We start from the raw sequence: 12,838 nt of genomic DNA, 5'->3' as shown, positions 1-12,838 counted from the left end.
TCCATCCAAAGCTGCTCTTTCCTTCTTCCATAATAAGACTTAGAGGTGGGCACATGACTGCCCAGCTACATCTCGTTTCTCAGTCTTTTGTGCAGTTTGGTGTGCATCTGTGACAAAACTTTCTAAAGTGGTATGGAGTAGAATTGTTGTGTGCCACTTTTATACCTGGTTCCTAAAGCCTTCCATGCATACTTCTTGCTCTTTTCCTCTTCTGTAGGGTAGGAAGGCAGTCATCGAGCAATATTGAAGTCACGTGTTGAAAATGGCAGAGCCACCATCAGCTGGAGTTTCTTGACAGAGTTGACCCCTGGTAACCCAGACTGCCCACCCTAGCAGAGAATTACATTTCTCTTGTGTTTGGGCCAGTATATTCTTTTTGTTACAGTAGTTAAAAATGCTATAACTAATACATGAGTAGCAAAAACATAAAGAAAACAAGGAAATTATTATTATAAAAGTGAAGAGAATGGCTGACCTCTAGGGTAGAGGGAGGAAGTGATTCCTACAAGTAGAAATTTTTTTTTTTTTTTTTGCGGTACGTGGGCCTCTCACTGTTGTGGCCTCTCCCGTTGTGGAGCACAGGCTCCAGACGCGCAGGCTCAGCGGCCATGGCTCACGGGCCCAGCTGCTCCGCGGCATGTGGGATCTTCCCGGACCGGGGCACAAACCCGTGCCCCCTGCATCGGCAGGCGGACTCCCAACCACTGCGCCACCAGGGAAGCCCTACAAGTAGAATTTTTGAGTTAATACAAGTATATACCGATAGTGGTTATCTATTAAGCAGTGATATATAATGTGATAATTATGATGTAATAATCAATTTGGTATATACCTATTGAGAATTTTCTTTTATTCCTATCTAATGTGTATTTGCAGAAATATATTTTGTTTACATAAATGCTGTCATTTGGTGTTGGTCTTCATGCTTTTTTTCTCCCAACAGTGTTTTGGAGGTCTTTTTTTAACTGTCTTCTATATGCATTTCTTTATGTTGCATACTATTGGATGTCATGTATGTATTATAGTTTATATAACAATTTCCCTAGTGATGGACTATTACAAATAGCACTGTAGTAAAATTGCATCTTTTTGCACCTGTGTTTCTGTTTTTTTTAAATGATGTAATCGGAATTTTTATTTTATTTATTTTTAAAAATTTATTTATTTTTGGCTGCATAGGTCTTCGTTGATGTGCACAGGCTTTCTCTAGTTGCGGTGAGCAGGGGCTACTCTTTGTTGCAGTGCGCAGGCTTCTCATTGCAGTGACTTCTCTTGTTGTGGAGCACGGGCTCTAGGCGCGCGGGCTTCAGTAGTTGTGGCTCATGGGCTCAGTCATCGTGGCTTGCAGGCTCTAGAGCGCAGCCTCAGTAGTTGTGGTGCACGGGCTTCATTGCTCCACAGCATGTGGGATCTTCCCAGACCAGGGCTCGAACCCATGTTCCCTGCATTGACAGGCGGATTCTTAACCACTGCGCCACCAGGGAAGTCCCTGCACCTGTGTTGCTTCAGAGTAAATCTCTGAACATGAAGTTATTGGGTCATAGGATATTTATTCTCATTTAAAATACTAATAGTTACTACTGCAAAACAAATGTATATCCTATCAGTATATCAGAGTACCCCTTTGCTCACAATATCACCTTTTAATATTATTAGCATTTAAAACTTTTACTAATCTAATGGATTAAATGTTGGTCTCGTTGTTTTGATTTTGTTTACCTGATTACTAGTATGGTTGAATATTGTGTCATATGTACATTGATCTTTAAGTTTTCTTCTCCTTTGAATTAACCCTTGATATTTCTATTGTTTATCCTTTTTCATATTGATCAGAAGGACTTTTTTTTTTTTTTTTTTTTTTTTTTTTGCGGTACGCGGGCCTCTCACTGTTGTGGCCTCTCCCATTGCGGAGCACAGGCTCTGGACATGCAGGCTCAGTGGCCATGGCTCACGGGCCCAGCCGCTCCGCGGCATGTGGGATCTTCCCGGACCGGGGCACGAACCCGTGTCCCCTGCATCGGCAGGTGGACTCTCAACCACTGCGCCACCAGGGAAACCCCAGAAGGACTTTTGTATATATTCTGAATATACATCCTCTGTATACTGTATTTGTGACACATTTTTTTTTCCAGCCTGTAACTTGTTTTGTAGTTTTGCATATTGTTTTTTATTGTGCAGAAGTTTATTTATTTATTTTTTTTTATATTTATTTTTGGCTGTGCTGGGTCTTCATTGCTGTGTACGGGCTTCCTCTAGTTGCAGTGAGCGGGGGCTACTCTTTGTAGCGGTGCACGGGCTTCTCATTGCGGTGGCTTCTCCTGTTACGGAGCACGGGCTCTAGTCACGCAGGCTTCAGTAGTTGTGGCTCATGGGCTCAGTAGTTGTGGCACACGGGCCTAGCCGCTCCGTGGCATGTGGGATCTTCCCGGACCAGGGCTCGAACCCGTGTCCCCTGCATTGGCAGGTGGATTCCTACCCACTGCGCCACCAGGGAAGTCCCCAGAAGTTTTATTTAATCAGATTTAGTCAGTCTTTTCCTTTAATACCTTTACATTCCTTCCCTATCCTAGGTCATAAACATACTCTATATTTTCTTCTAGTACTTTTATATTTTTAGAATGTGATATGAGGTAGGGATCTATCTTGACTTTTTTCTCTGTTGATAGCCAGTTGTCCCAACAATACTTATGAAATAGCTCATCCTTTTCCTGCTGATTTGAAGCATCACCTTTATTATTATTAAGTTCCTATACAAGCGGGGGTCTATTTTTGGCCTCTATCCTATTACATTGATGTCTTTGTCTTATGCTAATATCAATGCTATTTTTAATATACCTATATGATAGATTCTGATAGTCGGTAAGGAAGTTCCCATTCACTTTTCTTCTCTGAAAAATCAGGGAGATCTCTAGAATCAAAGAAATATTTCTGAAGATGTAGTATTTGGGTTGGTTCTTTAAAAATCGACAGAATTTCAGTAATCAGAAAGGAAAAGGAGGACAGAGGTGGGGTATTAGGAATTTCAGTGCATGTTCCGTGAATCACACACACAGATAATTTGAGTACAGATTGTTTTGGGCCTTGAGTGCAGTATCAGGAGTTTAGCCTTTATTTGGCAGATGGTAGCAGGAAGTGATGGGATCCAAGTGAGCCTGAGAAAGATGAATCTGGCACCAGCGTGAATAATAATTCAGGCGTGAATTAGTAGGGATCTGAACTAGGGAATGGGAAGGAATCATTCGTATAGAGACTTTTTGAAGGAATAGTCAGTAAGTGTTGATGGTTGATTGAAAAAAGGAGTTGAGGAAGAGAACCTAAGAGGCAAAGCTGGCTCTTAGGTTTTGAGGCTGGGTGGCTTTGGGAGACTGACAGGACTTGAGCTGTGAGAAGGATCTGGTTTGCAGGGATGGTGATGACTTGGTTTCAGGCATGTTTAATTGTAAGTGGTGGTAGACATCCAGTTGGAGATGTCTGGCAGGTAGCTGGAAGTGTGAAACTAGGAGCTTTGGAAATACAAGTCTGGGAGTCAGGTACATGGGAGTGTTAAATCCGTGGAAGTTGTTAAGATTATCTTGAAAATAATACTTAAATATAGGAAAAGAAGGAGGCTTAAGGCAGAACTTTCATTATAACAACTAGCATTTGTTTTATACCCTTACTATGTGCTGAGCATGTACTAAGGTGCTGAGCGCTCTATGTACCTTTTCTCATTTAATCCTTACAACCGTGTAGGTAGATATTGTTACTCTGGAGAGATTTTTTTTTCTTTTTTTTTTATTAGTTTCTGCTTTTGGAGAGATCTTAATGGGTTCTAAATCTCTTCTTTTAATTTTTTTTAAATTAATTAATTTATTTATTTTTGGCTGAGTTGGGTCTTTGTTGCTGCCCGCAGGCTTTCTCTAGTTGTGGCAAGCAGGGGCTACTCTTTGTTGCAGTGCACGGGCTTCTCACTGCAGTGGCTTCTCTTGTTTCAGAGCACGGACTCTAGGTGCGCGGGCTTCTTTAGTGGTGGCTTGCGGGCTCTGGAGTGCAGGCTCGGTAGTTGTGGCACACGGGCTCAGTTGCTCCGCGGCATGTGGGATCTTCCCGGACCAGGGCTCGAACCCGTGTCCCCTGCATTGGCAGGTGGATTCTTAACCACTGTGCCACCAGGGAAACCCTAAATCTCATCTTCTTAACCTCTAAGGTACTCTACCATATAGTTGATGGAGAAACAGTTTAGAAGAATAAGAGGGATCCATAAAATGTGAGAACTGGGAAAGACTAGGGATCATCTAATCCAACTCCTTGGTCTTAAACTTGGGAAACTAAGGCCTAAAAATATGGAACTTGTTCAGGGTCATGAAACCAGATAGTGGGATTGCTTAGCCACCCACCACTGCTTCACAAGATTTTCTACTGAAATACTTCAAATCACAGAGTGTGTTCTTGTGTTGGGTGGGGGGGTGGCTATTGCGAGTTTGAAATTTGTTTTGAGGTTTCCTGTTTTACTCTTTAAATGTAAGTAAATGTTTCATTTTTACCCCAAAATATATCAGCCAGTATTTATTTTTTTGTCTGTTTAACTTTTTATTTTGAACTAGCTTTAGATTTTCAGAGCAGTTGGAATGATAGAGCTCCTGCACACACTTTATACAGTCATTTGAGCCATTGTTCCTGTATAAATAGTGCTTCATCTTTCTCTGGCTTCTTTAAAGATTTTTCCTTTGTCTTTAATTTTCAGCAGTTTGATTATGAAGTGTCTGGGCTTGAATTTCGTTGAGTTTAGCCTGCTTGGGGTTCACTAATGCTCCAGGTATTCTGTCCAGGTTTTATAGGTGAATTCAGTGGGAGAGACAGGGTAGAGTGGGCTTCCTCTGTCTAACTCAGAACCAGAACCTTAATGGCATCTTTTGATTAAAAGAAGTATTTCATTTTGATATAGTCCAATTTAACAGTCTTTCCCTTTATTCTTTTCTAGAAGCTATATTGCTTTGCCCTTCAGTTTATATTCACAGTCTGTCTGTGTGACTTCATTTTTTATTGTCTGTTTTGAGTTATCATCATGAGCTCATGGGCTTATTTATATTTGTTTCAATTCATTTGCAGCCATTTTTCTTTCTGATGCCCAATTTGTCCCATCTCAGCTATGGGGAGCTCTTTCAGGTTGCTTTCTGTGTCCTTCCAGCATGACCCAACTACTGTCTTTGATAGCATTCTAGATTTTTCATTAAGTTCTTGATATTTTCATCTTCTGACTCACACCAGGAATAGATTATTTTTCTAAGAACTGGTTCATTTTAATGAAAAATGGTATTTAGAGACTATACTATGGGCAATAGACGTATTCATTGCTACAGGGTTGTCCTTGATTCTTTGTTTAGAAGCTCTTTTTTTAAAATTATAAAAGCAATCCATTTTCTTTATAGAACATTTCAAAGTATAAATATATAGGGAAATTAAAATTATCCCTAATTTTCCACTTAGAACCTTGGCTTTCAAGATTATAAGTCTGTTTTTTAATTAGAACTCTTAGACATTCCAAATGATTATTAGAACTTCCTCATTCTGTTTTTTACCACTTTCAGAAGATCAGAGACTTCAGGCACTCTGAATGTCTAGCAAACCCTCCAAAAATAATAATAAACAGTATGTTATTTCATGTATAAATAACTTACCCCCCCCAAATTGAATGTTCCTTTCTGAGAGTGGTGATGGATAGATTAAATATAAAGAAATAAGGCCAAGGAAAGAGAGACTCAAAGAATTGTACATCGATTGATTTAACATCTGTTTCATGTAAACTTCAAAAGAGACTATTAGACAATTTGAGAAGCTATAATGAAGTCCCATTTTTATTTGATGTAGCTAACTTTGTAATATATCATGCTGTTAACCAGGATGGGGAATATAAATGCAATAGCAAGTTTGGGGAAAATGATGAGATTAAAAAAAAACCAGCTTCATTGAGATATAATTCACATACCATAAAATTCACCCTTTAAAAGTGTACAATTCAGTGCTTTTTAGTATATTCAGAGAGTTGTGCAACCATCACCACTATCCAATTTTAGAATGTGTTTATTACTGTAAAATGAGACCCCCATATCTGTTAGCAGTCATTCCTTACTTCCCACTCCCACAACACCTGGCAACCATGAATCTACATTCTGTCTATATAGATTTGCCTGTTCTGAACAATTGATACAAATGGAATCATACATACTTGGCTTTCTGTGGCTGGCTTCTTGTACTCAGCATAGTGTTTTTTTTTGTTTTTGTTTTTCGTTTGTTTTTTTGCGATACGCGGCCTTTCACTGCCGCGGCCTCTTCCGCCGCGGAGCACAGGCTCCAGACGCGCAGGCCCAGCGGCCATGGCCCACGGACCCAGCCGCTCCGTGGCATGTGGGATCTTCCCGGACTGGTGCACGAACCTGCGTCCCCTGCATCGGCAGGTGGACTCTCAACCACTGCGCCACCAGGGAAGCCAGCAATTTATTTCTTAATTTCACTTTTGAATTGTTTATTTCTAGTGCATAGAAATACAACTGATGTTTTTAAAAATCTTGTATCCTGCAACCTTTCTGAACTCAGTTATAATAGTATTTTTTTGGTGTGGCTTACCTAGGAAGGTAATTTTCTGTATACAAGATCATATTATTTTCAAATAGAGATAGTTTTACTTTCTTTTCATTCTGATACTGGTTTTGAATCTGTAAAATTTTTTTTATTTTACTTTTTTGTTGAAGTATAGTTGATTTACAGTGTTTCCGGTTTACAGAAAAGTGATTCAGTTTTGTGTGTGTGTGTGTGTGTATTCTTTTTGAGTTACTTGTTTTTTTGGGGGAGATGCCGTGCCACGTGGCTTGTGGGATCTCAGTTCTTTGACCAGGGAGTGAACCCTGGCCATGGCAGTGAAAGAGCCAAATCCTAACCACTAGACCACCAAGGAACTCCCCTCAGATACTTTTCCACTACAGATTCTTATAAGATATTGAATATAGTTCCCTTTTCTATATAGTAGGTCCTTGTTGTTTATCTATTTTATATACAGTGGTCTGTATCTGTTAACCCCAAATTCCAAATTTATCCCCCCTGCCCTTTTCCCCTTTGGCAACCGTAAGTTTGTCTTCTATGTCTATGAGTCTATGAATCTGTAAATTTGAGGTGAATGGGGACATCTGTTGGACATGTCTAGCAGGCAGTTGGATATATGAGATCAGAACTAAGGGAAGATTGGGGCAGGAGATAGAAATTTGAAAGCCCTTATCAACATATGAATAGTGTAGTTTTGGGGAAGTGGGAGCCAGATTGAAGTAAATTGAGTAAATAAAAGGTGAGGTAGGGCTTCCCTGGTGGCGCAGTGGTTGAGAGTCCGCCTGCCGATGCAGGGGACACGGGTTCGTGCCCCGGTCTGGGAAGATCCCACATGCCGCGGAGCGGCTGGGCCCGTGAGCCATGGCCGCTGGGCCTGTGCGTCCGGAGCCTGTGCTCCGCAACGGGAGAGGCCACAACAGTGAGAGGCCCACATAACGCAAAAAAAAAAAAAAAAAAAAAAAAAAAAAAGGTGAGGTAACAGAGATAGCTAATATAGAAGCACAAATGAGAAGAAAAGAGCCTCAAAAGGTTAAACTTACAGTTTCTTAAAATATGGTTTGTGGGCCATCTGCATTTAAATTACTTGGGATACTTGTTAAAAATACATTTTCCTGTGTTCCATCCCAGACCCTCTGAATTAGACTCTCTGTGGATAGGTCTTGGCGTTCTGCATTTTAAACTAATTCTTAGATAATTCTTGGGCACATAGGAATTGGAGAATCCCTCAACTAAAGGAATTCTGTTGAGAATGAGAAGGAATGGGAGAAAACTTGAGTGTTTTTGTAGCTTTGATAGAAATAATAGGGAGGGTGGAATTGAAGAGTGAGAAGAATGAAGAACCAAACTCCCCAAGGAAGGTGGAATTTAGAAAAGTGATGAAAGGATTGGCCTAGAATAGAAGGAGAAATGACTCTTCCATACATCTGGTGTTAACATACAAAGTTTTAAAAGCTTTGAAGTAAGGTAGCCCATTTCTTCATTTTTTTATATGGGAAAAACATAGTTAATAGGGCAAAGCAATGCCCAGGGCTCCATAATCAATTATATAATAATACTGAGTACAACCCAGTTTTCTCAGTTCCCCGTTTATTGCTGTTTGCACAACCTTGTACTGTTGCTGCTCCTGTTCATTTCCGTGTAGAGTTACTGTCTGTTTCTAGTAGTGCTTTAACCAAGAACATCTCTTCTGTCATAATGCTCTGTTTTGTTCACTATACCTCAGTCATATAAAGATTTCTAAAGGGTGGCAAAAAATAGAGAAGCTCTTGCATGCATGTATTGCTTCTGCCACCATGATTGGGATAGTTGACTGAAATATCAGCCGAAAGCTTTTCTTCACAAAGAGCAGCATGTTGGCGGATTGTGTACAGAGCTAGTTGTTCATTTCTTCATTCTAGAATAGACTAAGCACAACAATAGTGGCTGTCACTTATTCCATACTTGCTTTGTGTCTAAAACTTTGCTTAGTATTTTACGTTCATTATCTTAATTTTTTATAAGAACCCTCTGAAGGTAGATAGTATTAAGATCCAAACTCTGTAAATGGGGAAGGTCAAGGTCAGTGAGATTATCTAGTTCAATGAAACAAAGTGAGTGGCAGAACCAAGATTCAGACTCAGGTTTGAGTGTCTGACTCCCAGGTCCATGATCTTAACCACTCTGTCATTCTGTCTTTCTTTGTGTACATGGGAGATATGACTGTTGGAAGAAGGATTAACAGTGGCATCCAAAATAACATGTTGCTCTCTAGACCAAAATTTGTAGTGCTCCCATTACATAACTTAGGGATGGACAACAGTTTTAAGACTGAGAGCTTATTTTGTAATACTTATATTGCTTGGTTACTTAAATCTATACTAGGGTTGCTGAATGTTAACGTGTAATACTTTCTTTTTCCCTTTCATTATTTTTATGCTACTTTAATGGTGGCTTTTTAAGTACTCTTTTCTTTTCAGAAAAACCATGCCAGATGGATCATCTGGATCGAATCCTTCTGTCTGGCATCTATAATGTACGGAAGGGAAAGACCCAGCTGCATAAGTGGGCTGAACGCCTGGTGGTGCTCTGTGGCACCTGCCTCATCGTTTCCTCAGTGAAGGATTGTCAGACTGGAAAGATGCACATTTTGCCTCTGGTTGGGGGAAAGGTAAGACTCACAAAGATGAATTATTCTTCCTCTGATCGTCTTAATTAAAAAAATATCACATATGCTTTTCAGAGCTTTTTTCACATCTTTTCAAATAAGCCAATATGAGCATTATTAAAGATTACGTCACAAAGTTTTTGTGTTCTTAGTTTTAAACAAAACCACTAAGGCTAATTTAAGCATAAAACAAGTTCATGTACATCACAGACTCCCTGGGAGGTCCAAAGACTATCCATGCCCCAAATTCTGCTGCAGGACCCGTCTGTTGGAGAAACCCCTGCCTCCACTGCTAGGCACTAAATTCTCTCTCATTGGTACCACCAAGAGTAGACAGAGGATGCTACCACTAGAAGCTTCCTTTGTAAACTAGAAGGAGCTGTTAGCATCCCCTCCAAAACAGATTCTTTCCTGTTTCTCTTTTTCCCCCGTTAGACTGAAATTCAGAGTCTGGAGTGGTCATAAGCTCCTACCCAGCAGCCAGAGAAACCTGCCATTTCTTGCATCTGTACTAGAGAATTCCCCATCATAGGAAAGGCAGTTCCAAGTCTGGAAAACAGATAATGTTAATGTTTATAGGAAGTTATACATAATTTTATTTCCTTTATGTTGAATCTTGAAGATCATAAAACAATCTGAATTGAAGAGAACTTCCAGACAAAATGACTTTGTGAATCATGCTTTGAGATAGCCAATTTGATCCAGATACACAGCAATGTAGATAAAATACATATATTAAAAAAAATAAACATATGAAAGGACATAGCTGGACTTAGGAATGTGGAATAGAAATGTAATTGGTGAGGGCCTACTGGGCCCTGGGTCTGAAAGGTGGCAGCCTAGGGGTTTAGCGCCTCTAAGTATTTGGGTCTAAAAGCACTCTGGTTATGATGGGGAACCTGGCCCAAGCTTATTGCTTGAAGCTAGGAAATGAGTGGTATTCTTTGCTCCTGATAAAAAGCTGGAGAAAACAAACAAAAACCCAAACCAGACACTTCTGTAAACCACTGACTGGAACTAAGGCTTGTTCCTGGCTGTGGTTCTAAATAGATGGGTGGACCCAGTTGTATGCCCTGTGACTAGGAAATGAACAAGCCCCAACTGGTCTAGTAAATGAATGTGTGTCACTCCAGTATCATCCGTGGAGCAGGAACCCACCACTACCAATACGAGACCTGGTTCTGGTCTTGGGGGCTGAAGGATAGTGAAGAAAGTAAGTGAAATTTCTCCAAAGGGAGAAGGTGAGTGAGGACAAGGTTGGAGGATTGGCGGAGAGGAAGTGGGAAACAGAGCAAGAAAGAGAAAGAAAAACAAACCTCCCATTTACGTAATTCTTGTCCGTTCTCTCTCTTCCCTCACTAATAGAACAGAATTGTGTTCAGGGTGGTGATGTGACCAAGATCAAAAACTCCCCAACCTCCCTTGTAGCTAGTGGTGGCTAATAAATATAAACAGAAGTTTGCAGGTGGGACTTTTGGGAAAGGCCTTTAAAGTGGGAGAGACGTGGATGGCTTGACCCTTTGCCCTGCATTTCCTTCCTTTATGGAACACAGTCTCTTGGTATTGGAGATGGAGCAGTCATATGGTGGCTGGAAACTGCAGGCATTTGCTGAGTGTAGCCTTCTGGAAAGCAAGAGGCGCCTGGGCCCCTGGTGGCAGGGCGGAGCTGCTGTAGCACTCCTGGACTGATGCTGTGTTTTTAAGCCACTACTTCACAGCTGAATGTAATGAACCAACGAACGTACTGAAGAATTTTCACAGATAAAACGTATAAGAGAGCCCATAAGGGAGGGTCCAGTATACATCTAATAGCAGTTCCAGAGAAGAGAGTAAAGGAGAATGGATAAGCAATATCTGAAGAAATAATGGTTGAGATTTTTCTAGAAATAAAGACAGACGTGAGTGTTCAGATTGAAAAGACACTGGGTACTGAACAGGTTAAATAAAAATAAGTTGACACGTAGACACATTGCAGAACATGAAGGAGCAAATCACAGAAGCTTCCAGAGAGAAAAGATTACCTGCAAAGAATTGACAGGCTGACAACAGCTTTCTTTTCATCAACAATATGTGTAGAAGACTATTTGCAAAATTGCTGAGAGAAAATAAATGTCAACCTGTATTCTATATCCAGCTGAATTACTTTACAAGAGTCAAGGCAAAATAGGACATTTTCAGACATATAAAGACTAATGAGGGAGTTCCCTGGTGGTCCAGTGGTTAGGACTGGGTGCTTTCACTGCCACGGTGCAGCCAAAAAAAGAAAAAAAGACTGGTACTTCCCTGGTGGTGCAGTGGTTAAGAATCCACCTGCCAATGCAGGGGACACAGGTTTGATCCCTGGTCTGGGAAGATCCCACATGCTGCAGAGCAACTAAGCCCGTGCACCACAACTACTGAGCCTGCACTCCAGAGCCTGTGAGCCACCACTACTGAGCTCACGCACCGCAACTACTGAGCCCATGCACCACAACTACTGAAGCCTGTGCGCTCTAGGGCCTGCATGCTGCAACTACTGAGCCTGCACGCTGCAACTACTGAAGCCTGCGCACCTAGAGCCCATGCTCCACAACAAAAGAAGACACCTCAATGAGAAGCCTGTGCACTGCAATGAAGAGTAGCCGCCACTCACCGCAACTAAGGAAAGCCCACACGCAGCAACGGAGGCCCAATGCAGCCAAAAATAAATAAATAAATAAAAAAGAGTGGACATGAATTTCATTTAAAAAAATTAAAAACAACGCCCCTCCAAAAAACAAAGAAAAAAGAAGAAATAAAACAACAAAGGAAAGTAAATTCAAAGGGAAGGCATGAGGTAAATAGATGATGAGTGCAGACACTGACAAAATATGGTAGTAAATTTAATATTGATTGTAAAAACATTTAAAATTTTTAATATTTTAAATATAAATTTAAATTTAAACACCTAAAGCTCAAACTATCCTGAACAGTATTCAAGATGTGGTGGTGTGTTCAGTAAGGAACGTGTGATGCAGTTTTGGGATAAGTGATTTATGAGTATAACTTGGAAGTTTCCAGCTGACTCACCAAGATTCAGTAGCTATGACATACTAAAGTGAGATGTCAGACAAAGATGTAAGTGGTTCCACAACTATAAAAAGACTTCATCCTCCTCAAAGCTATATAGGTTGGGTTGTTGAAGAGAGCTGTTGTGCAGTGAATCCCTGCCACCACCCCAAATGGTACTGAGGGAGGTTTCTGCCTCTTTCCTCAAGCCTAGTGAAAGAGGTTTCAAAAGGACCCAAGAGAGCCTGATATGGGTCCCCTGCAGTAAGGAGGACATAGTGCACTGGTGTCCTGCCTTCTAACCACGAAGGCTTGAGGACGAAAGATAAGCTGCCGGCTGCTTTGGTGATTGAGCAAAGCGCCTAACTCATGTGTTGGGATCACTGTGTACTCTTTGGGTTTGTTAGTATGTGACCCAGATGGGTTGAGAGAGAGCAGGAGCCATTGGGTAGGTGGGTGGATTCTCTTAGAATATGTCCAGTGGGGCCACCTGGAGGGGCAAACAGACTTCACTGGAGGGTGGGCTGTCAGTGGACCACCAGATTCCTTCAGGTCTGAGGAGGGAGTGGTCACCTGCTAGAATAGCATGCA

General features: G+C 41.0%; 1 protein-coding gene across 2 annotated transcripts in view; it reads left to right on the top strand.

Moving 5' to 3' along the window:
• The window catches only part of PHLPP2 (PH domain and leucine rich repeat protein phosphatase 2), a gene marked incomplete at both ends in the record, with an annotated part of 71,438 nt that overhangs the window by 22,378 nt on the left and 36,222 nt on the right, over positions 1-12,838 (top strand). For both annotated transcript variants that reach the window (XM_079724390.1, XM_079724391.1), the window contains one exon: positions 9,033-9,223. In XM_079724390.1, the coding sequence (XP_079580516.1) occupies positions 9,033-9,223 (191 nt within the window). The remainder of the gene's footprint in view (positions 1-9,032; positions 9,224-12,838) is intronic.

This window comes from Hyperoodon ampullatus, assembly GCF_949752795.1.
Source record: "Hyperoodon ampullatus genome assembly, chromosome: 18".
Classification (NCBI taxonomy): Eukaryota; Metazoa; Chordata; class Mammalia; order Artiodactyla; family Ziphiidae; genus Hyperoodon; species Hyperoodon ampullatus.
Note: the sequence above shows the minus strand (reverse complement) of the source record. Positions and strands in the feature narration are given on the sequence as shown.